Source organism: Equus quagga, chromosome 8 (genome assembly GCF_021613505.1).
Source record: "Equus quagga isolate Etosha38 chromosome 8, UCLA_HA_Equagga_1.0, whole genome shotgun sequence".
Lineage (NCBI taxonomy): Eukaryota > Metazoa > Chordata > Mammalia > Perissodactyla > Equidae > Equus > Equus quagga.
The window spans coordinates 21386940-21411234 of NC_060274.1; the positions used below are offsets into that span (position 1 = coordinate 21386940).

A 24295-nucleotide genomic window follows, 5' to 3' on the forward strand; every position below is an offset into this window, starting at 1 on the left:
TCTGATTTCTAAAGACACCGCAAGAACTTTCCACAAAGAATCTTAAGTTTTAAAATTCAGATAAAATCCTTGATACATTTTGTGCTGATGCTGTGGAACCTAAGCAATAATGACAACAGCAATCTGAACTGAGATTTGATATCACATTTTGGATATTAATATAAGCTGGAAATATCTACTATAATTTTGAAAATACATAACTTTTGAGAGAGTAATATTCTAACTGAAGGATTCCAACATCAATAAAAGCATACATTTCAAGGAAATCTACTGTAGCGTTATTAAGAAAAAAAACCTGAAGCAAACAAAATGTCCATTTTCTGCTTTATAGCAGGATTCTCCATTAAGATTTCACTTTTAAAAAGCAGAGAAGAGGGGCTGGCCCCGTGGCCGAGTGGTTAAGTTCGCGCGCTCCGCTGCAGGCGGCCCAGTGTTTCGTTGGTTCGAATCCTGGGCGCGGACATGGCACTGCTCATCAAACCACGCTGAGGCAGCGTCCCACATGCCACAACTAGAAGAACCCACAACGAAGAATAGACAACTATGTACCGGGGGCTTTGGGGAGAAAAAGGAAAAAATAAAATCTTTAAAAAAAAAAAAAAAAAAAAAAAAAAGCAGAGAAGAGGGGGTGGCCCGATGGCCGAGTGGTTAAGTTCATGCTCTCCACTTCGGAGGCCCAGGGTTTCACGGGTTCGGATCCTGGGCACGGACCTGGCACAGTTCATCAAGCCATGCTGAGGCAGCATCCCGCATTGAAGAACCAGAAGGACCTACAACTAGAATATACAACTATGACTGGGGGACTTTGGGGAGAAGAAGGGACAAAGAGAAAGAAGACTGGCAACAGATGTGAGCTCAGGGGCAATCTTTAAAAAAAAAAAGCAGAGAAGAGGAGGTTGCTATTAAAGATGTTCACAAAACACTACTCTACAAAATTTTGGTTTTGCCAATCTATTATACTTGCATATTCCACACAGATACAAAAAAGTGACATTAGAAATCAGGTATTTGTCTGAATCTAGTCAATTATTAGTTAAATATTTCAGAGAAGCCTAAAAATGCCTTCAGAGAGATCCTCCCTCTAGCTAGAGACTGACCCCTCCTGCTCCTTCAGGAGCAGGTGCCACCCAGAGGCCGCGAGCTCTCCTCCCCGTTCACCCTCCCACTCAAACCAAGCCTCACGTGTGCTCGCCCTGCCAGGGCCTGCTTGGCAGAGAAGCAACAGTGACAAAAGGCCAGCAGAGGAACAGAATGGGCCTCACGAGAGGAAAGGAGAACACTTAGTGGTCTTCCAGCTCTGCTCTCCAAACAGGATTACAGTCATAAAAATAGACAGGGGCTCAAAAGTAGCTTGGGTTTTACTGCCCCACATGCTACCCCAGGAGCCTGTTGCCACCAGTATGCACAGCCCTGGGTCCCAAGCCTGCAGACCAGCAGTTTGACATGGTGATCTTTGTAAAATACATATAAGTACAGCTTTCCTGGGTGCTACTTTCAGAAAATTATCTTTACTAGTAGTTTCTAGACATTAGTCAATTATATAATTTGCATGGATCCATAGAGAAATGAGAAAAATAGAGACACTGTAGTATACTTTTTTAAAAAAATCTCAAAATTATAACTATCTTGAAATTATATATTTCCTATTTTTTGGCACTGAAATGTTCTTTTCATATCTTGGATATAATAGAGGAGATAGACAAAATTTGTTTGTTGATGGGTTTTATACGTCCAATCTTTCTTAGCAAAATAAAAATTTGGCAACATTATGTTTCTCCAAAACTTCTTCAACATTTTTACTATTCAATGAAATACAATAATCTGGAACTGCTCTAGATAATCACTCACACAACACGTGGTTGCCTCCTTGCCGAAGACACTTAAAAATTTCCCATACATTTATTCCCCATACTTTGAATCAATAATAATTCACAATTAATTCTGCGTCATCATATGTGTATGTACATATAATGTAGATAGATAGATAGATAGATACACAGGTGTAAACATCTACATCCATCTATCTGTCTATCTGTGGCCTTCCTTGCTGCTCATTGCCACTTCCAAACCATTTTTCCTACTTACTTCCTCAAAAACTCCAGCTCCTTCAAGCACATATCATCAGATTATGGCACATTTAGAGCAATCTGAATTCAGCTAGAATACTAGATGATATTATAAAACTACTCTTTTATTTGTGATAATGGTCTTGTGGTTTTGTAAAAGATTGTTCTCATTCATGGGAGAAGCATGCTGAAGTAAACAGGGGTGAAGTGTCATGGTATTTTCAACTTCCTGTCGAAAGTACATTGTTAGCAAAAAAGTATGGGTGTGTGTAAGTATGTAAAGAGAGTGAGGGAGAGAAAGAGAAAGTAAATGTGGTAAAACATTAACAATTGCAGATTTCGGAATGGGTATATGGCTGTTCCCTGTACCATTATTTCAACTTTTCTTGAAGTTTCAACACATTCAAAATAAGAATTTCAGAGGAAAACAATGAAAACAAAACAAAATACTCAGGGATGCAAATACAAATTTTTCCTATATAAACATTAAACAAAAAAACCTGTATTAAGAGATACATAGTATCTGCTGAACTGTCTGTGGAATATTCCTGTATTTTACATTTTCTCCTCTCATTTTTTACCCTTTCTCACTCACGTCAGCTATATACAACCTCACTATTATTTCACTAACAAAATAGAAGCCATCAGAAGCAGCCCTGATGGCCTAGTGGTTAAAGTCTGGTGCAGTCTGCTTTGGCAGCCTGGGTTTGGTTCTAAGATGTGGAACCACCCCACTCGTCTGTCAGTAGCCATGCTGTGGTGGCGGCTCACATAGAAGAACTAGAAGGACCTACAACTAGAATACAACTATGTACTGGGGCTTTAGGGGGGAAAAAAGAGAGAGAGAGGAAGATTAGTAACAGATGTTACCTCAGGGCGAATCTTTTCCAGCAAAAAAAAAAAAATAGAAGCCATCAGAAGAGAATCACATCCTATTCCAACTGGATCCACAGTTGCCTTCCATTCAATTACCATGAGGAACCATCAACAGCAATTCTTTCACTTAGAGAATTGATCTCATCCTCTCTCACATAATCACAGACTTTGCTTCAGAATTATCTTCTCTCAATCCCTTATACATCGTTATTTTTCTCCTTCTAAGTTAGGTCCTTCTTTTTGACATCCTATTATATCCCTTATTTTTAAATCTTACAAAAACACCTCTTGGGATCGCCATGTCCCTTCCAGCATCCACCCCATTTCTCTGCTCCCTTGAATAGAGAAATTTCTCAAAGTTGATTTGATTTGTTGTCCCAGTTTCTCACTTCCCATTCTCTCCGCAACACTCTCCAATGAGACTTTCTTCCTCACCACTCCACTGGAACCACTTTTCTCAAGGCCATTAAAAGCTGTGATCTTGTCAAATCTAAAGCTTGCTTTTCAGTTCTGATTGGCCCCAGCAATCCTCAGCATTGGGCACTGTGTAAGCTTTCTCCACCAGACCTCTGGGACCTCACACTCTCCTGGCCTTTCTCCTCTGGCTGACCTTTCTTTATTAGCATCCTTGTCCAGTGCTAAGTGCTAAAGAGCCCCATTTGAATGTCTAATAAACTCAAACTTAATCCTTGCAGAATGGAAATCGTCATTTCACCTGTTCCCACAAGAGCCTCTCTGCCTTGAGTCTTCACCAATTCAGTAAATAGCACCAAAATTCACACAAAGTGGAAGCTTTGCAAAAATCCTGAGCTGTGCTTGACTCTTCCCTTTTTCTCATATCACACATCCAATCCATTACTAGACTCCTATCTCTACTTTCAAAATGTAGTCCAAACCTAACATTTCTCATGACCTCTACCACCATCTCCCTAGTCCAAACACCCATCCCCTCTCTCTAAGACTGCAATAACCTCTTAAGTGTTCTCCCTGTATTCATTCTTGCCTTCCCAGAGCTAATCACAGTCATGCACCATGTAATGACATTGTGGTCAATGACAGACCCCATATACAACAGTGATCCCATAGGATTATAATGGCGCTGAAAAAATTCCTATCACCCAGTGCATCTGGAAGAAGACATTCAAGAGGTTCAACGATGACTTCAAAGGATTTGCCAAGGATGAGGAGATTTCAAAAATCAACAAGCCTGTGGTTGAGATGGCAAACAACTTTAAGCTGGATGTGGATGAGGATGACATTGAGGTGCTCCTGGAGGTGGTTCCTGAGCAACTGACTAATGAGGAGCTGTTGGAACTGAACAGGAACACGTAGCTGAAGAAGACGCAAGGGGAAAGGAAAAAGCAAGAGAAGAAAAAGAAGAATACCCAAGAAAACTCACAGATAAGTGTTTAGCAAAAGCTTTTACAGACTTCAACATGCTTCTTAAAAAGTTTGAAAACATGGACCCCCCAACACCAAAAGGTTTTCAATAATAGAGAGGAATGTTCATGGTGCATTAGGTGCTTACAAGCAAATCTATGATGAAAAAGAAACAAACCAAGCCAACAACCACGGATATATTTCCGAGAAGAGTGACACCTCCTCAAAAAGAGCCTCAGGCAAGTCCTTCAGGAGGTGTTCCAGAAGAAGGCACTGTTTTCATAGGAGATGACAGATCCATGCATGTTATTGATCCTGAAAACGTTCCAGTGGGACAAGATGAGGAGGTGGAAGACAGTGATATTGATGATCCTGACCCTGTGTGGGCCTAGGCTAATGTGTGTGTGTCTCTTAGTTTTCAACAAAAAAAGTTTAAAAAGTAAAAAAAAAATTTAGAGTTTTAAAAATAGAAAAAAGCTTATAGAATAAGGATATAAAAAAGAAACTATTTTTGTACAGCTGTACAATGTTTGTGTTTTAAGCTGTGTTATTATGAAACAGACAAAAAGTTTAAAAAAATTAAAAGTTTATAAAGTAAAAAAGTTACAGTCAGCTAAGGTTAATTTATTATTGAAGAAAAAAACATTTTTTTATAAATTTAGTGTCACCTAAGTGTACAGTGTGGACAACGTCTGCAGTAGGGCACAGTGATGTCCTGGGCCTTCATATTCGCTCACCACTCACTCACTGACTCACCCAGAGCAGCTTCCAGTCCTGCAAGCTCCATTCATGGTAAGCAGCCTATGCAGGTGTACCTTTCTTTATCTTTTATACTGTATTTTTATAGTACCTTTTCTAGGTTGAGATATGTTTAGATACAAATACCAATGTGTTACAACTGCCTACGTTATTCAGTAGAGGAAATGCGGTACAGTTTGCAGCCTAGGGGCAACGGGGTATATCACACAGCCTAGATGTGCAGCAGGCTGTACCATCTAGGTTTGTGTAAGTGCACTCTACGATGTTCGCACAACGACAAAATCGCCTAATGATGCATTTCTCAGAAGCATCCCTGTCGTTAAGTGACGCATGACTGCATCCACTTGGAAGCCAGAGGGATCTTAAAAGATCTATCACATGTCATTTCCCTGCTCAAACGCTCTGCTTTCTGTGTGAAATCATACTCGAAATGAAATTCAAAATCTTTGCTTCGAAGGCCGCATACAATCCATCCTCACGTACCTTCCAATCTGAAATCTTACCATTCTCCAACCCGCTGGCTCTCTCCATCCCATTCCAGCTACAACACCTTTCTCCTTCTTTAAGGAATAGACCAAGCTCATTCTCACCGAGGAGCCAAACTGGACAATTGGTACCTCCCTTAATGAAAAAAAATGATCCATTTCTTGCCCCAAACTGCCACCCATGCTGTAGTTATCCTAGACCACTATTTTTCAAATAGAATGGACTAGAAAATCAATTTCATCAGTCAAGAGAAGCCACTATGTACCCCTTGAAAACCACAGACAGTAAAGCTGAAAAACTCACGTCCTTGCTCAGTTTCCCCAGTTGCGTTTGGTAGTCTGCTAGTTTGGTCTGCACCCAGGTTTTGATTCCAGCAACTGGACAGCTTCGAAGGTTAGCCTCTATTTCTTTCATGTCTTTCAGAGATGATTCAATTGTTTCCATTTCATTAACAAATGCCTGAACATAGAAAATAAGCCCCTGGTGAGTTCACTCCTGTTTAAGTGAATGCTATAATTATAGTGTATCTGCCTGTATGGAGGCAAATATTATAATAACACACTGTTGGGAGTCAGGACTTTTAACTACTTAAGAAATGTTCTGTGTTAAGAAATTCATTTCACCTGGGTGCTTCACATAGCCATCTGCCAAATTAGATTGGAAATACCTCACTCTCAGCAGGCACTGGTACTTTTAATTAATTTAGAGAAGCCTAATGATTTCATAAAACATAAAATGCATGAAGTATTACTGGTAAATTTCACTTGTTAAATGTTTTTCTTAAAGCCTCACCATGGGGCACAGTAAGAGCAATATACAATTGGTAATTATGACACTCAGATTGTCATTGTAACATGAAATAGCAGCTCCTGATGAACTAAAATTGCTCTTGTACTCTCTATCCGAAGTGCAATAACCATGGCCAAAAATAAAAAGATGAATAATCAGTCATTCTTTCTTTATCTATAAAGTCAAAAAAGGTTTATGATGAAAGACATTGTATCTAGGTTTATTGTCATGTCACATTCTTACAATTCTAATAAAAGCAAATAATAAAGAAGAAGAAAATGTTATTTATCACAGTAGGTTCTCTAGATCAGCAGAACTCACAGAGCACTGGTCAAGCTGTCTTTGTAGTTCTTCCGTGTCTCCTTGGACAGCCTGCTCTTTCATTAGGGAGTCTTTCACACCGTCCACCCACTTCTCAATGACTTGTGAATCAGCCTAAATCGAACACAATACCAAAGAGGGATATTACTCAGTGACATTCAACCTACTGCATCTCGGCATCTATTGCTACTGGAAGAAAGGCAACTTTTCAAAACTTTGATAGCATCATTTTCATTTATTTTACTTCTTCTTATAAATCTTCCAACTTTGAAAATAATTATTTTTTTTATTCTTGACTAAAATTCTTATAAGATGACAACTTGATGATCATTCTAAAAATTTCAAAACGCTCTCCAGGGAACCAAGCTATTTTGCTGAAATGTGAACAATATTCATGATTAAAAATTCAAATTACAGGAAGAAATGCTTTTCTAGGTAGAATCAGTTCAAGAATCCTTTGTTCTCATATAATTTAGAACAAATTTTCTCCTAAAGGTAGCTACTCAAAGCAGGGATAAATAAATAGCATAATGGAGGGAATACAAAAGATTGTTCTTGGCTCAGCTATTGGATGCCCTGTCGTCTGAGCACCCACCAATCTGCTGCCCAGCTCCATTCTTTCACCAACATTTACTAAGTATGCACGGTAACCCAGTTACCATATATGGTGCTGAGGGTTCAAAAAATAAATGAGAAAGGAAATATTTTGCAGAGAGAAAGAGACTTCAGAGAGGCAGGAACATTGGAAGTGGGCCTTAAAGAAATGCAAATAATTAGACCCAACTTGAGCTCCAATACTGGAGTAGCATGATGGTCATTTCCTTCCAAGGTCTCCCACTCCACCACTGGTCAGTCTGACATGTTAATTTCCCTTGAGCTAAATTTGTTTCCTTGTACCTTCTGCAATTCTTTGCTCCTCGTTCGCCCCTAGGAATGGAGATAAATTTACTATCCTGTTCAAAAAAGCCCTTCAGATTTGAAGGCAGCCACCATATCTTCTTTTAATCCTCTATGAGTCAAGCATTCTCAACTCCTTCCATAACGTCTCTAGGACACGATGTCCAGACACTGCATTCATAACTCTGATCAACATGCTCTGGGAACTACCTCAATTTTTAATATGCTTAAAATATGCCACACAGAACCAACTCTTCTTATCCTTATAAGGTTGGAATGAATGACAAAGATGGAACCTAACCGGTACTTCACTTATGAATATTACACTCCTAAAATTCCATCTAAAATAGTTTACATTTATTTTTCTTATTGTAGGGGTGTTTTTTGTTTCTTTTGTTCTTTGTTTATAGATATATTATTCACAATATTATAGTTAACTAAAATTCCAATACTCCCATAACTACCTCAAAATTACATTTCCACTATCCCATATTGCTTAATTGACTTCTGTAATAAATTCAGAACTTGATATTTATGAATAGTAAATTTTGCCTTATCATGTTAACAATAATAGTTAACAATATAACAGCAACAAGCCAACAAAACAACTCACATTTTTAGTCTCTGAACTTTCAGAACAGCTCTTCCTCCCAGCTCTCTCTTATCTGCAAATCTGACAATGAGGTATCTTTTTTTCTAGTGGGATTTTTTTTGTTGAGTTTTGGGTTTTTTCCAGGTGAAAAATAAGGCCAAGGACAGTGTCTACTTGCACATTCCCCCATGAGTACACCATGTCATTCATTAATCAACAAACCTTCAGTTTAGTTTTCAAAATATGGGAATCTATATGATACTAGCATCTAACTAGCTTTCCATGTCCTTCTTACAAGGTTAAAAGAGAGTTTCAGAAATATTTTACTGAAATCAAGACTTGGCCAAAATTGATAGTTTGTGAGGATTATTTGAACTAAATGAGTGTACGTGAAATGTGAGACTATGAATCTGTATATCTAATAATCTAGTATCTCTCCTCCAAAAAATAAATAAAAGAAAGCAGTACTTAAAACAAATGAGTCTGGGCAAGGCTTATGAGTGGTAGTCCTGGTGACTCCCGGTGACCACCACATTCCTTCCTAAGCACATCTAACATCTCTGGTCGGTCACTTTTCTATAGCTCTGCCAGGAACTGACATCAAGCTTACTTTAGGTCTTGAGCTTCTAAAAAAAATGTTGCCCCTTAATTAGGACATTCACCCGTCCCCATTTTTCTGGTAATTTCTCATAAGATGCATCACGTGACTTTGAAATCATGGGTAAAAATCCCATGTTCCTTAGGATGTAGATTTAGGCATTCGGAGGATCTGTGCAGTTTTTCCATCTAACTCATAATTCAGGCTCTAATGCACTCTCACTAATGATGTTCCACCCTTTCTAGTTCGCAGGGCCACTCTCGGATGAAGATGGGAAATATAAAGTGCTTATATGGCTAGGGCTTTCTGCTTCCTCTGTTAATATCATACCACCCTGCGCAGGCACTTCCTCATCCGCCACGCCAAGCACAGCTTTGAGAGCCCTTTCCGTCACACTGTACACTCCTCCAGCTTCCTTTCCCTCTGACCTTTAGCCTGTCTGTCACTGTTCTCAGAGGCCCATGCTACCCTCATGTACTGTCAACATGACACGTCTCCTCTTCTGTGTTTGCTCCAGCATTCTAAGATCTTATCATAGAATACTGCTTACGAAGACATGCTCGCATGGGGCGTGCAAAAGATAAAGTGCAAAAAGAGAGAAGTAGCAATGCATCTATGGAGTTCATGATGCACTTTTTTTAACTGTCCATTTAACTTGCTGCCACCTCCTGCACTGCTAATCTACGTCCTGAACCTTTTAAGAATTCAAGGCAGCATTACTGTTGTATATCTGGGCAATTCATTAAATCCAGTTTTTTAATAAAAAAGCTGATGGTCTCCAGGGCCAAGGATTTTTGACATTTCTATGGAAGCATTATATTCCAAGGAAGTTTTAATCATAATCAGCCATGACTGAAGCAGGAGGCCTCAACGATCCCCGTCATTGGCACAGGAGACCAAGGTTCACCATCAACCCCTTCCTCCCTCCGTCTCTGAGACACACACAAACCTACGTGAGCACACCCAATGCACACGCACCTGTTCCTTCTCTGTCTTACACTTTAACAGGAGAAAAAAGAAAGAGGAAAGCAAGAGACGCAGACAAGCCAAGTAGAAAAACTGATCACGCCAACAGGAACAAAAAGAACAGACAGGAATCTGAACAGCTGTTTTCACTACTAAAGATCCTGCATGTAATCCTGACTGTGCTGAGTGCTAAGAGAGGCAGTGTGCCCATGAAAAGAAAGACGAAGGTCTGAATACCAAGCTCTGCATCTTACCAGCCACGAGGCCTTGAGAAACGAATTCCTCTTCTTTGAGCCTCAGTAGCTCATCCATAAAATAGGAATAATAACGACTACTTTGACTGGTTGTTCTGAAAATCAGAGATAATGTTTGGACAGGGCCTGGTACAGAGCAGGCATGCAATAAACGGTGGCTATTATTACTAAGATCTACAAAATCAGGTGTTTTACCACCAAGATTAAGCCCATAAAAAGTTACCACTTTTGAGTCCTAGTGTTTATTCCCATCAGAGACTTCGCAGGAATGAGCAGCCAGGGTAAGCACATGTCTGCATAAGAGTCAACTTAACGCTTTTAATTGCTGCCAACATTAATGCTTGTTCCATCATACAACTGTTTAAAAGTAACTGAGAGAGCTACTGCTTATGTATTTCTGACTAGACTTGGCTGAATCCGGCTCAGCAGAAGAAAGCCAGGCAAACGAGGGAGGGCCCAAACTTTAGAAATGCCTGGCAGCAGATTCACATGGCATCCTCACTCTGTGGGAAGGGCCATAGGTCACTAAGATCAAGACCAGCTACCACTTGTGTACAAGTAAGTGTGCGAGATGGGAGGTCTGCTCTGCACCCCCTCTTTCCGGGAAGGAAAATATTGTCTCAATCCACAGGGAGCAGATGTTTCCTGTGCTTTTTAGAAATATCAAAAGTCTGCTCATGTTTAAGTCAATCATACTGCAAAGAGGTTACAAAGAAAGTGAAAGTGCTTCTCTGTCCATTTAAAAATCACTCAGCTGATGCACTTAAGAGTTTCTAATGTATAATAATGAGTGTTTAATTTTTTCTCCACTTGCAGAATAACTATGTATATTCAGACTGGGTAATTTCTACTATTCTACCTTTTTTGGGGGGGGCCTCAGTTCTTTTAAAGCAATGTAAAAAAAATTTAAAATACTAGTAAATTTCTAAAATAAATGGCTGTCATTATTTCACATGCAAAAGAAAAAAAGACTTGTAAGTACTAATCCAGGGTAGCCATTTCTCATTCTGGTTTATACTCACAAATTCTCAAATATAAAATGACTAATATGGTAGTTTTGAAAACCAAAGTATCAAATATTCTAGTTCGGAAGGGCCAAAATTCTACACTGACCATCACTGCTCAAAAGCACTGATCTGTAAGCAGTTTGGATGGGCAACACCTGCTGCTGGGTCAGGAAAAGGAATGCAGGGTCATTAAAACAATTCCTTAACTCTGTCACACCCCATGTCCCAGCCCAGCCCCTGAGCGTGGGATGCAGGAACTCTGAAGCTTGGTACTCTAGATTTAAGACAATAAGATTTCAAGGTACATAACTGCCTCCCAAGAGTTTGTTTACAGCTAAATTCTCGACATTTTATTTTGCTCTTCTTCCATCTATTGGAACATCCACAGCTTTTTAAGCAGCCAATTTCTAACCCAAGACATAGGCAAAAAGATCGTGAAACCAGAACCAGAAAAATAATTTACGGTAACAAGGTTTCTATTTTGTTTGGTTTTATAATATTCACTAACCTCAAAAAGACTCTTTAAAAAGTGTTTCTTCATTTAGTAGGGAAGACCAGCAATAACATTGCTATGACATTCATTTATCTGAAACTAACAGAGTTCTTAAATCTAAAGTTTAGAATGCATCAATATTCCCTTTAGTAAAGTAAATGCATTCAAACTAAGAAATAAAAACCCTCATGAGATATTTATGTCGATTATACGTTACCTAGGAAGAGTTAAATCGGCCATACTGCATATCACTCTCAGAAAGTATTTACCATTGCGTTTTTACCCTAAAAGCTGTCCAAATTTCAAAGCCTGGTCCTGTGGGTCTCAGCTCTGGGTCAGAGCACATTGGTTTAGTGGGTGTCTTTGCCTGTTCAGCGATGGAAAGAAGGGGTGTGACCACACAGGTGTCCTGCCGTTTAGGATAACCATGCATTTAGACTTTAGAGATATAACTTCACTGGAGACGTCCACATGGGAAAGATGTCTGAAGGCATCTACAAAGCCATTACATTCGCATCCGCTTACCTGCTGTATGCCAGACAGGTTCCTATCCTCCAAGAAGAGCTCATGCCTGAGGGAGGAGAGCGACGCATAACAAACACTGGGCTGAGATGGGGCTATTGTGAAGCTGCCAACAATGCGCAGTGGAATTACAGAGGCAGGACTAATGAGCTCTGGGTGTGGCAGTGAGCAAGACTGAAGACTGCATGTAGAAGCAGCTTATTCTCTAAGGATGACAGAGAAGAGGAGGATGCGAATTCCTGGCAAGTAGGTGACATTTCCGAAGAAACGCGATAGTCCAGCGTGGTCTCTGAGACCGGTCACACCGTCTCCTCACCCTCGCAGCTCACAGGCAAGGATGCAGGCAGGGCTTCCGGGCGAGAAAGGGGCAGGAGAGACCAGATGTGTGTGAAAGCACTTTGTAGCACCATGGCAAAGACAGACGAATCCTTTCCAGAAGTATAACTCCCGCGTCAGTGTGGAAGATGAATGCACAGGGAAGAGACTGGCAGCAGGCATCAGGTTTAATGGGGTAACGGGATGGTCCGGGCAAGAGATCACATGAGAGTCTGAACACAGCAGCAAGGGGCTGGAGGAGGGGTCCGAGGCGGCAGGAGCAGTGGTGAATATAAGACAGAGTTTTATGTGGGCCTTGGGGACGGTTTCATGATTTTGCAGTTACATCACAATGCGGGAGATGCCGAACAGCAGAAATGAAATAACAGGAAACACCCTGCAGCCCCTGAATCCAAAGGTTACTGTGGGGATAAGCAGCCTCTTAGGATTTCATAATATTTAATGCCCATAATTCATAAGAAAATCATGTCACTAAAGTCAATAATGAAAAAATTACCTTTTTAATGTATTTTTAAATGTTTTGCTGCCTGGAAGGAGTGGGAGGACTTTCCATGAGGTAGTTTCTAAAAGCACCAATTAACATTTTAATTCTTAAGTACAGGAATTGAGGCCATGACTTTGGCACGGAATAGATAAAAAAAGAGAAAATGAAGAATGTATTTGAGCATGACACTGTGACTAAGGGTTTGCACGCCTAATCTCTACCTCTACAAAAGGAGACGGCATGTAGATAAAGACAATGCAAGCACAAGAGGAAATTACTATTTGCCAACATGCAACAGAAAATTAAAATTTGCACACAAACAAGTAACAAGATCATCTTATAAGTACTGTAGGAAGGTAGGAGAAAAGTAAGCACATAACTATGAAAATACTTTCAAAGTTTAAATGTGCTGTGTCCATGAAAGGTATTATTATTATTTTGAGCAATGGGATTCATACTTCAAGCTCATGCATTTGCCTATAATCTATTTAAATGTCCCTCATGGAGTTTCAATATCATTTGTTTCTATTAGTTTGAAAAAGTGATTAGAATTAATAATCTTCATGAACTTTTCTTTTTTACTTTGAATATGTTACTCCAGCCAGGCTCACTGCTAATGTTAGCTGCCTCCAGGAAAGGAAATGGCATTGAGGAAGGAAGGGAACTTGAAATGTTCACTCTAAATAAGCCTCATTACCCAACTTCTTCACAAGGAGTGAACAATATTGCCAACAATCTTAAAATTAGGGCACAAAAAGTAAATTAAAAACAACTGGACATTACAAATTTGCTACTGTAATAGAAAAAAGTCTAAATATCCAGACGCAGCACATGTTTGATGTGGGGTATTTTTAATGGAAATAAACTTGGCCTGCACTCCAACTGGCCACTCTAAGCGTGTGGATTTGCAACATTAGTAACAACCACCCAGGAGAGCCTAAGGCGGATTACCAGAACCACAGGACTCTCTTTTGTGTTTTACAGGAATATTTATTCTCTTTAAATTCCATATTAAAATATTGGCACACATTTAGCTAACCATAAAACACACTTTTAAAAGTCAAAAGAAGATGAACCTTTGGGTTCATCTTCACCCATAAATTTCCCTAACTACATCTCACATTTGAATTTGAAAACAAAGCTATGATCCTTTGAAAAGATGGGAAATAAGGCAGCACTGCTCAACTTTGGCTCCACTGACCTGTGGGCCCAGACCACTCTTTTGTGTAGGGGCTGCTCTGCGTTTCAGCTGTAACCTTGGCCTCTACCCACTAGAAGCCAACAGCACCATCCCTTCCCCATAGTTGTGACAACCAAAGATGTCTCCAAACGTTACAAGCATCCTCTGGGGGCAAAACTGCTCCTGACTGAGAACCACGGATAATGCAAGGATTGGACCACAACCAAAAACCTTAGAATCACGGATCGGGGTAATTCTGGTTTTTAAAGTCAAAAAGAATTACAACTGATGACAGACAAGGAAAGGTGTACCCACTCACAAAGTGAAATGAGTCAAAAATACTAAGCTACACGTAACACACTCCTCTTCAAAATTAATGGTTTATTCTAATGAGAGCTCAGTCTAGAACGGCAGCTTACGCTCAGAGAAAACTACCTCCTTCCACTACAACTATATCGGCGTGCGCACGGGCACACACACACACACACACACACACGTGCACACAACCCCCTCCATCTTTATTCTCCTGCTGGTCACTCAGTAGAACATTCCTTTGGTTCCTGGGTCAAAGAGCTTCCCTCCCCGTTCAGTGGGCATCACTCTTGTCTCATCTTGTGGAGCCCTGCACGCTGGTCTGTACAGCCCACCAGCCTCTCTTCTACCACATGTTCTCTGGTTTTGAATTTTAAAACATCATTTTCATAAATCATGTCTTCATTTTGGTAGAAACATCCTTTACACAAATATTAAGTGTCAGGCACTGTTCTAGGAGTATATCTTGGGAGACAGCAGTGGGGAATTAAAAAAAACAAAACACAAAGGATCAAGGTAGGGAGGCCTCGGGAGGACAGGGAAGAGAGCATGACTGGCTTGTTCTTCTTCCAGACCTTTCCTGTCAGACAACCAGGTGATCTGGAAACCCCACTTCTCCATCTTCCGCACCAGGAAAATGTTCAAACCCCAACTGTCTTATCTGACATTGACTTTGACCACCCTCTCGTCACATCTTCACGTCTGTTCTCCTCTGGGACGTTATCACTGCCTCATCTGTCAGCATTTTCAGATGTAGCAAAGGATCCAGCTTCTGCATTTGCATGTCCCCCAAATTACCTGCTTTCCAAATCTGGCACCGTCTGTCGACGGTCTGGTTCAGATTTTGACTCCAAATACCTCAAAGCCTAACAAGCCAGCTTCAAGGACTCGGCTCTCAAGGACGTGGGCAACTTCTCCCACTCTAACCTGGTCAGCACTGGAATCTAACCACCAGTCTGTATTTCACGCAGGCTCCTGACCCCTGAAATATTATTTTGACCATTTTTAAGTAATTTTCCCTTACCTTCCTTATCTCCAAGGTCCAGTTTACCTCCACCAAGAAGCATTTTTGCAAAACAAAAGGAAATCAATGCGCTCTTGTCTTTGGTAAGAAAGTTATAAAATCCAACTTAAGTACAAAATAACTGTGGGACTAAAAAGAATGCAAAATACCCAAATAATAGACATTTGAGTCTTAGATGATAATTACTATTTTACCCTGTAATAAACTTAAACTCCTAATGGCCTCTGGATTTACCTCAAAAGTTCTGAGTTGGGGGGTAATTTCTTCAAGTAAATGCAGATCTTTGGAAATCTTGACCTTTAGTTTATTCCATTTTCCTTGAACATCATCAAATTCTTGCTTATACATTTTTTCGACATCTGGAGAAACGTTTTTCTCCAAAGCCTTTGTTTCTTCTGCAAGTTTACATAATGTAGGTTTTTGATTCTCAAGGATTTCATCAAGGGCCTGGAAAAAATTTTAAAAGATTGAAAGTGCACACAATAGTTCTTACAGATGTAATAATATGGGCTATAAATAGTAAAAAGTCACTTTTTAAAAAGCATTTGATAAAAAAAAGAAATGCGAAAAAAATCATGAAAAAAATAAGCATAATCAAAACAGTTAAAGCTTTCCCTTTGTGAGTTGTGTGTGGCCCGGACACAACATATCCTCTACACTAGAAAGCACGGGAACAGCACACCCAGTGAGGGACAGGTATGTGGTGCTCAAGCATTGATTTGTTTTATCTGATGAACTCGTGCAGAGCCATATATCCTAAATGACCAAGGAAGCATTTTTATTCAACAGAGAAAAGGAACAACACATTAATTCAATTGATATTCTTTTTTTTTTCCTGAGGAAGATTAGCCCTGAGCTAACATCTGTGCCAGTCTTCCTCCACTGTATATGTGGGTTGTCACCACAGCATGGCTGACAAGTGGTGTAGGTCCATGCCCGGGATCTCAACCCACAAACCTGGGGCACTGAAGCAGAACACGCCAACCTTAACCACTACACCATGGAGCTGGCCCTCAATTGATATTCTTCATTTTACTAAAGATATTTTAGCAGACTATTAACAGGTTGAGATTTTCAAGGTAATTACAAAAAAAGGAAAAATACACTTTTAGTCTATTAAAAATATTTAATAACTATCTTTTCTTTCAGCCAAGGTCCTACACTATAGTAACTAACCTTCAAATTATAAAAAATTTTTGACCCTTTTTTTTGGTGAGGAAGATTGGCCTTGAGCTAACACCTGTGCCAATCTTCCTCTATTTTTTGTATGTGAGATGCCACCACAGCATGTTTTGATGAGCAGTGTATATAGGCCCACACCCAGGATCCAAATACAGGAACCCTGGGCTGCCAAAGCAGAGCACATGAACCTAACCACTACGCCATGAGGCCGGCCCCAATTTTGACCAAAAATGACTAGCATTTTTTAAATAGCTGAAAAAATATTTCAAAATATGTGATATGACATATTAGAAATGAGTCTAGACTTCTAAGACCTAAAATAGATATTACCTTTTTTTCTTGCAGGGCCTTCTCCACCTTTGCAAGATCATTCAAGACATTCAAAGACGTCTGGGCTTTATTTTCTGAATCATTTAGCATATCTTTCAGTGTTTTCAACATTTCCAAATATTCACGTCCAGGTTGGCTCTTCAGTTCTGTTTATTTAAAAACAGCTACTTTCAGAAAATAATGTTAGGAAACTAATATTATTATATATACCGTCAATCTGTATATAATAAGTGAATTCTAATACATCGGAAGTTAAGCTCCACAATTAAAATTAAAAAGGGTCTCTGTTAGTTACTAAAATAAATCATTCCATCAGCATTTCTGAGAGTCAGACAGTGACTTCATTCCTGCAGATGCTGGTATTTGAAATATTAACTAATTCACTATCATTTTTCCTCATTTCATCACGATGAAATGTCCCTCAGAAGATGGAACTACAATGTTTCTTTTGTCTCATACAATCCCCTTTTCCCCAGTAGCTACACAAAGAATAAAAGAAAACCAAGATGCCCTCAACCAGCCTTCCTCCAAGCTGACACGCATACAGAGTGGTGGACATTACAGAGAACACCGCAGCCAGGCCCCCGAGGTACGAGAGCAATAAGGACGGCAAAAGCCCGCGGGAGTGACGCCTGCCTCGGCCACTGACAGAGAAATCACAGAGAAGCAACACTTGTGTGGAAAGGAAGGAGGCTCATGGGGAGCACAAAGAGGCGAAACCAACCAGCAGAGAAGTTAAGAAACTGGCAGCGTTAGTCACAGCAGCCAAAGGGCGGAAACGACCCAATGCCCATCGATGAATGAGTGGATAAACAAAATGTGGTATAAACATACAATGGGATATTATTCAACCTTAAAGAGGAAGGAAATTCTGACACCTGCCACCTACATGGATGAACTTTGAGGATGTTATACTAAGGGAAACAAGCCAGACGCAAAAAAACACACACTGTATGAGTCCACTTAAATGAGGTACTTAGAACAATCAACTCATAGAAACAGAAAGTAGAACGGGGGATGCAGGGGCTGGAGGGGGAGGGAACGGGGAGCTGTTGTTTGCTGGGTACAGAGTTTCAGTTTTACAAGATGAAAAGTTCCAGAGATTGGTTGCACAATAATGTGAATATATTTAACATTATGAATTCTACACTTAAAAATGGTTACAGTGGTAAAATTTTACGTTATGTGTATTTTACCACAATTAGAAACAAAAAAATAAATTTAAAAAATTTTCTAAAGTTAAGAAACTAAACATAGAATTGCCTATTGATCTTTGTCAAAAATAAACGCCTATTTTGCAGCATTAAATTGAAAAAGAGGTACTCTCAAACGTTTCATGTTCTGGGTTAACGGAATTCAGGAAGCAAAGAGCATGGTGCCCGAATCTCTTTCCAGAAGAAAGAAACACGACACATTTGCTAAGCACACGCACACACTGATTCTTACCAGTCTACACCGTGTACAACGGCTACAAGGAAGGGTGTGGTTACATGTACAGCTTTTTAGCATGCACTACCCATTACATTACATACACCAACGTAATTCCAGACTTAAACAATAGCCACGGAGAAAAAATATAACATATGAGGGATGATCTCTCAAACCTTTACAGTTAAGTTTCCAGGACCAGGTTTATCCCAAAAGTAAAAACTCTAGAAAACATTTTAGACTTTGAAAGAACTTGATTTCTTTTAAAAGAGGAGACGATATTGCTAAAACTTGAACCATTCTGAAGAAACAGAAGTAAGCAATCATTCATTTTAGCCTGACTCGTAATGATATTAGCTCCTTCAATGAAAAGGAGAAACAGCACCCTTAAAACAACTCTTTAAAAATCATTATGTGCAGGCCGGCCCGGTGGCACAGCAGTTAAGTTTGCACGTTCCACTTCGACAGCCCCAGGTTTGCCGGTTCAGAGCCTGAGTGTGGACCTACACTCCGCTTATCAAGCTGTTCTGTGGTAGGCGTCTCACATATAAAGTAGAGGAAGATGGGCATGGATGTTAGCTCTGGGCCAGTCTTCCTCAGCAAAAAGAGGAGGACTGGTGGCAGATGTTAGCTCAGGGCTAATCTTGCTCAAAAAATAAAAAATAAATAAAAATAAAATTATTATGTGCTATTAACATGATTTTAGAGCATGTGAAAGCTGTTTGCATTTTTACAAACAAGCATGGATCCAGGAAACAGTCTAAATATACCTTAAGACCCAGAACATTAGCAAGCACAGAGGAAAGCTGAGTGAGGCTGGTGCAAAACAAGTAAGTGCTGCTAAAGGTCTAAATATTGGAGTAATTTTTAAATTAAGTCAAGATGAGAGAGGAGATTGTAAAATCACCTAGTAAGGAAACCAAGAGAATGGGTTTACCGTTCTCCAGCTGTCGCTGATGATCCTCCAAATTCTGTCGCACAGCCTGGTAGCGGCCCAGAAGGCCATCGAAGGCTTGCTGGACAAAATCCGGGGCAGAAGGCTGAGACATTAGGGCCGAGCAGCTTGCACGCACTGTTTCAATTTTGGGCTGGAGGCTGAGGACATCTGTCAGTTCCCGCTGCAGAAGAGAAAACATGATGGAATAACTTACTGAAGATGAACATCCTCACAGAAAGTTAATCGGAGCAGAATTAACGTAAAGTGCATGATACAAGCAGCATCTTCTTTAAATACAGAACTGGACACAGAATTCTTTCAAGTCCTGGATGGTGGTCTCTTTACCTGGCAGGAGTCCTTCCGCCTGGGCAAGGACCGCTGGGCGGATTCTGAAAAGGCAGCGTGTTTCACCCACTCCTCCTTTGTCCTCATGGTCTTTTCAAGCTCATCAAGCTGCTTAAAGTAAGCGCTGATATCTTCCTGGAGCTGAATCTTTCTTGCCAGATCTTCCAAATGCTGCGATATATTCTTCCATTCGGATAATACCTTCTCCAGAATATTGTTTATCTCTTCAGTGGGAAGACCTTCTGTGCAGACATGAAAAATAAGCAGACACTTCATATATTATTACAAAATCTGTTTGGGATTTGTTAGAAACATTCTAACCTATTCAAAATAATGAGGCAATGTCCTATATAACGACCACTTCCTTAACGCTCTTTTAACACAACAACAAAAATTACAATGATGCACTTGAAAATAACTATATTTAATCTCCTGGCCAAAGTGGGAGAGAGGGAGCTTGACACAGTGCCTCGGGAGTCGTATGGCTACCACGAAATGCACCTCAGTAGCATGAGCCACTGCCTTTTCTATAGAATCTGTGTTTCCCTCCGTGGCATACTACCGCTCTGCTAGCTTCTGGTCTGAACCAGGGACATAAAATGAACTGTCTGGACTTATTTGGGGCTCTGACATCAGAAGGCAGACCCTCTGTCATCAGAACAGGACAGCTGGCTAGAAAAACTAGGAGGCAGCTTGAGTTTTTGCTGATCAAACCACAGTGTCACAGGAACTGCAAAATGAATGAGAAGATTTCCTAGTGCTGGGAGCAATCTGGGAGCAATGAGTGCAGCAAGACTAACCCAACAGCCAGCCTCAAGAAGAGTCAGCCAGTCTACTAGGCAGGCTGCATACAGACCAGCAAATACCAAAATATCAATGCAGTGGTAAGATTACCCACTTTAGAGACACATCAGGAAAAAATGCAATTATGTTTATTATTGACATCCTATAATTTTGTTTGTCTCATTTTTGAGAGGTAGAGAATGTTCATAGAAATAATAAAATTATATAAAATACTAGATTGTATCGTTGTCCTTCCCTTAATACAAAATACCATCAAATCATTGAAAATTACAAGAAAAAGTGTGGGAAATCAGCAAAGGAATCTTTATCTCCAGAGGAGAACATGATGTTGCAAAGATGGGCTGAACATTTTTATTATTTGAGCACGAGGGCAGTCAAAGAATTGTGCTTCGTAAACATATGCAATCAAAATCCAGAGTAATGAGAGCTCTAAGAAAACAAAAGGCATGTAAAACAAAAGGTCACTTAGGATCCACAAATGATGCAATTTTTAAAATTTCTATAACACACTGTATCCGCTAAAAATTAGGAATGCAAACGTGACATGACATGATTTGAATATATCCTGTGTCAGTTGCTGAAGCTCACGGTCCACCATCACACAGGTAACAGAATATGAGACCCACGCAAAGCATTCACACCACAAGCCAAGTTCAACACCTGTGAATGGGGGTCATAAACAGACACATCACCATTTTCCCGGCAAACTATCTGAGCAGTGGAGAAACTAGGCTGTGTTTCTGCCAGGTTATTTCTATTCTAAGAGGCCAAAGGAATAACCTCAGCCACTTCATGTTGACGTCAGGGTAATTTATGCTAAACAAGAAAGAAAATTAAGCTGGTAAATAAAATTTTTGAGAAGGAAAATTACTGCCATTCATCTAAAAACAGGTGAGAATTACACATTTCAGGTACTAGGGAAGCCGAAGAAACTTCTTCAATTTTTTTTTAATTCACGGACAATATATCACAATCCATTGGTTTGGCCCCTTCAAAACAATTCTCAAAACTTAAATCTCCCCTCCTCTAAGTTTGAGATATTCTAGGTTGAGGCAACACCAAATAATAATTACAGCACAGTTTGTATCTTAAAAAAGGAAAACTGTACATTGTCTTTTAACATAATTCTTTTGCTCCCAGAGATCCAGTTATAAATTTTCGATTTCTATAGAACACTCTACTCTTAGCTGACTAAGCAAAAGCCAAAATCAAGAGCCTATCATTTTATTAATTACCTAAAAGAAATAAAATATAACATATTCCTGCCACTTACACTCACTCAACTTGGCACATTTCAATCTATCACTATCGGAATCAAGGGAAATGTTTACAAAACATTGGGCTACCATCTGATGATTCCATAGGCTTATACACATGGCCAGCCATGACGGGCATCAGGTCATAAAACCACATCACTGAGGTGCCCAAATACTTTTTTAGTTGACGATCTCTAGGAAAATATAAGGTAACCAAGAAAACCAGGTACTAACAGCCTTGAAAGTCAAACGAAATCGATTATTTCATTGTTTAAGACATTTTTACACTATATGAGATATCACAAACCGTACTTCAAATGTGTTAGGCACAGAAGTCCTCAGACTTCACCTTCACTGGTGAGATGTTGGATGGAACTAGCCTGAGGAAACCAGTGACGTGATTGTTTGAACATCTTTTTACTGAAGAATTTGACGTGCTTTTCTAACTGAACTGAATCATTTATCTGCATCCTTACTTAAGCAGACTCTGACCAAATTATACTCTATAAAAACTTCCTCAATATTAATTATCCACATTCCAAGATTTATTTCAAATTTCTTGGGGAGAAGGTGGGGCAGAGAGAGTCACCCAATTGCGCTCTCATTTCTGATGAGCGTTTCTGGCTCTATAAGAGCAGCAGGATGAACAGCACTAACCACATGCAGTGGGGTAACTGGCAAGACCGGAAAGTTAGAACACGGATAAAGTGGGACGACAGTGGGGGAAATTTTTTAATTAAAATCACTTTTATTCTCTCACTAACAAAAGGCAGACACTCCCCAAAAATGAGAAAATTAAACCCAGATTATACAGACCCTATTATATCAATGTCCCCATTTCCCAGTGTCCCACCCCATCCTAAAAAATTGCAATAATACGTCTTTTAAAATAAATAGAATTAGAGGCCTGTAATGAATGCATTTCTACTCCTACCAAAGCTCAGAAAAAAAAAATGGTAATGCAGAAAATAAAATGTTTCCTGTGAAATTAAACAAGTGTACATTAGGTCACAAAATTCATTCCTTTATAAAATATCATATATACCCCGATGTTGCACTTGACCTTTTGCAAACAGCACTTTCACATGAATTCAGTGTCCATTGTACGTATTTTAGGGTGTGCCTATTCACAGTCCGACTTTATCAAGCAAAAGCTATGATCAGCTAGCGAAGTCCCTTACTTTCTAGACAAAGAAGCAAAGAAACAAAAGGGCTAAAGGGCTTGCCCAAAGACACAAACTAGGAAAGGACAAGAGACCCCAAGGTCTCCTGTTTCCCAATTCACTGCCTTCCTCACTAACACATCACTCCTCACCGACCTCTCACAGAGGTCCTCTTCCCCATGAATCTTAGCACTCACTCTCTCTACCACACGGACTACAGGCTGACACAGAAATGAGGGTAAATTCAGGACACAGGCTCATGCAAGTGCCCCACCTTCACACCAGACAAAGTCTGGTTCCCAAGCTCCAGTGTTGATGTAGGAGTGAAGAATCCACAATTGTGACTGACATACGTTCAACACACAATTTATTACATTTATTGAAAGATCCCGCATCTCAGGGGAAACGATGGTGTCTCCACGTCTCTGGGTCTCTCCAGGCAAATACTTGAAAGAGCAATAAGCAAGCGGGCTGCCCAAACCCCGTGTGACTGCAACACTCAGTAAGGGCGGATTTTGAATGAAAATACTATTTTTGAATAAAAACTATTCTATTTCTCTTTTTTTTAAAAAAAAAAAAAGAAAGAAAGAAAGATGGGGCCGGCCCCGTGGCAGAGTGGTTAAGTTCACGGGCTCCACTTCGGTGGCCCGGAGTGATCATGAGTGCAGACCTGGCACCGCTTATCAGGCCATGTTGAGGGCATCCCTCATGCCACAACTAGAAGGACCCACAACTAAGATATACAACTATGTACTGGGGGTATTTGGGGAGAAAAAGCAGAAAAGGAAAAAAAAAAAGATTGGCAACAGTTGTTAGCTCAGGTGCCAATCTTTTTAAAAAAAAAAAAGAAAGAAAGAAATTAAGCTGTACTAATATCTATGGATTAATAGTGGTGCATTTGTCTAATTTCTAAATAAATGGACATATATCAGACATACGTATTCTTGTGTATATATGTTTGTGTGTGTGCGCACATGTCCCCAGTACACATGCAAAATTAACTTGACATATTTTTTAAAAGGCAGAGGCAAAAATAACCCAAAGTTTTTTAAACAGCGGTTTTCTGGCGGTAGGGGAGGGTGACTGATCCATAAGTAACACCAGAGACCTTCCCGGAGAGATGGAATATGCTCTATACACAGCCACGCATCACTTGATGATGGGGTATGTTCCGAGAAGTGCGTCATCAGGCGATTTCATCATTGTGTGAACAATACAGAATGCGCTTACACAAACCTGGATGGTACAGCCCACTACACACCCAGGCTACATGGTACTAGTCTTATGGGACCACCGCCATTTATGCAGTGCGCCATTGATCAAAATGCTCCTACGTGATGCATGACTATATAATGATAAGTACGTATAGGTTTGTCACAACAGCACAGTTAGGTTTCACGTATTTCAATGTGTAAATTTTACTTTGAAAAAACTGTAAAAAAAAATCATAATCAACGACGTGAGGAGAGAGGAGAGGTATAGATAATTCAAGAATAGCAGAATGTCAT

The 24295-nt window shown here is 39.9% G+C and overlaps 1 protein-coding gene across 15 annotated transcripts in view; it reads right to left on the reverse strand.

The window, feature by feature from the left end:
* Window positions 1-24295, reverse strand: part of UTRN (utrophin) — a 486786-nt gene that overhangs the window by 308047 nt on the left and 154444 nt on the right. For 14 of the 15 annotated variants that reach the window (XM_046669467.1, XM_046669473.1, XM_046669465.1 and 11 more), the window contains 6 exons: window positions 19565-19806; window positions 19220-19400; window positions 16855-17000; window positions 15577-15789; window positions 6678-6791; window positions 5871-6026 (listed from right to left, as the gene is read on the reverse strand). In XM_046669467.1, the coding sequence (XP_046525423.1) occupies window positions 5871-6026; window positions 6678-6791; window positions 15577-15789; window positions 16855-17000; window positions 19220-19400; window positions 19565-19806 (1052 nt within the window). The remainder of the gene's footprint in view (window positions 1-5870; window positions 6027-6677; window positions 6792-15576; window positions 15790-16854; window positions 17001-19219; window positions 19401-19564; window positions 19807-24295) is intronic. The other variant, XM_046669463.1, reaches the window with a different exon arrangement.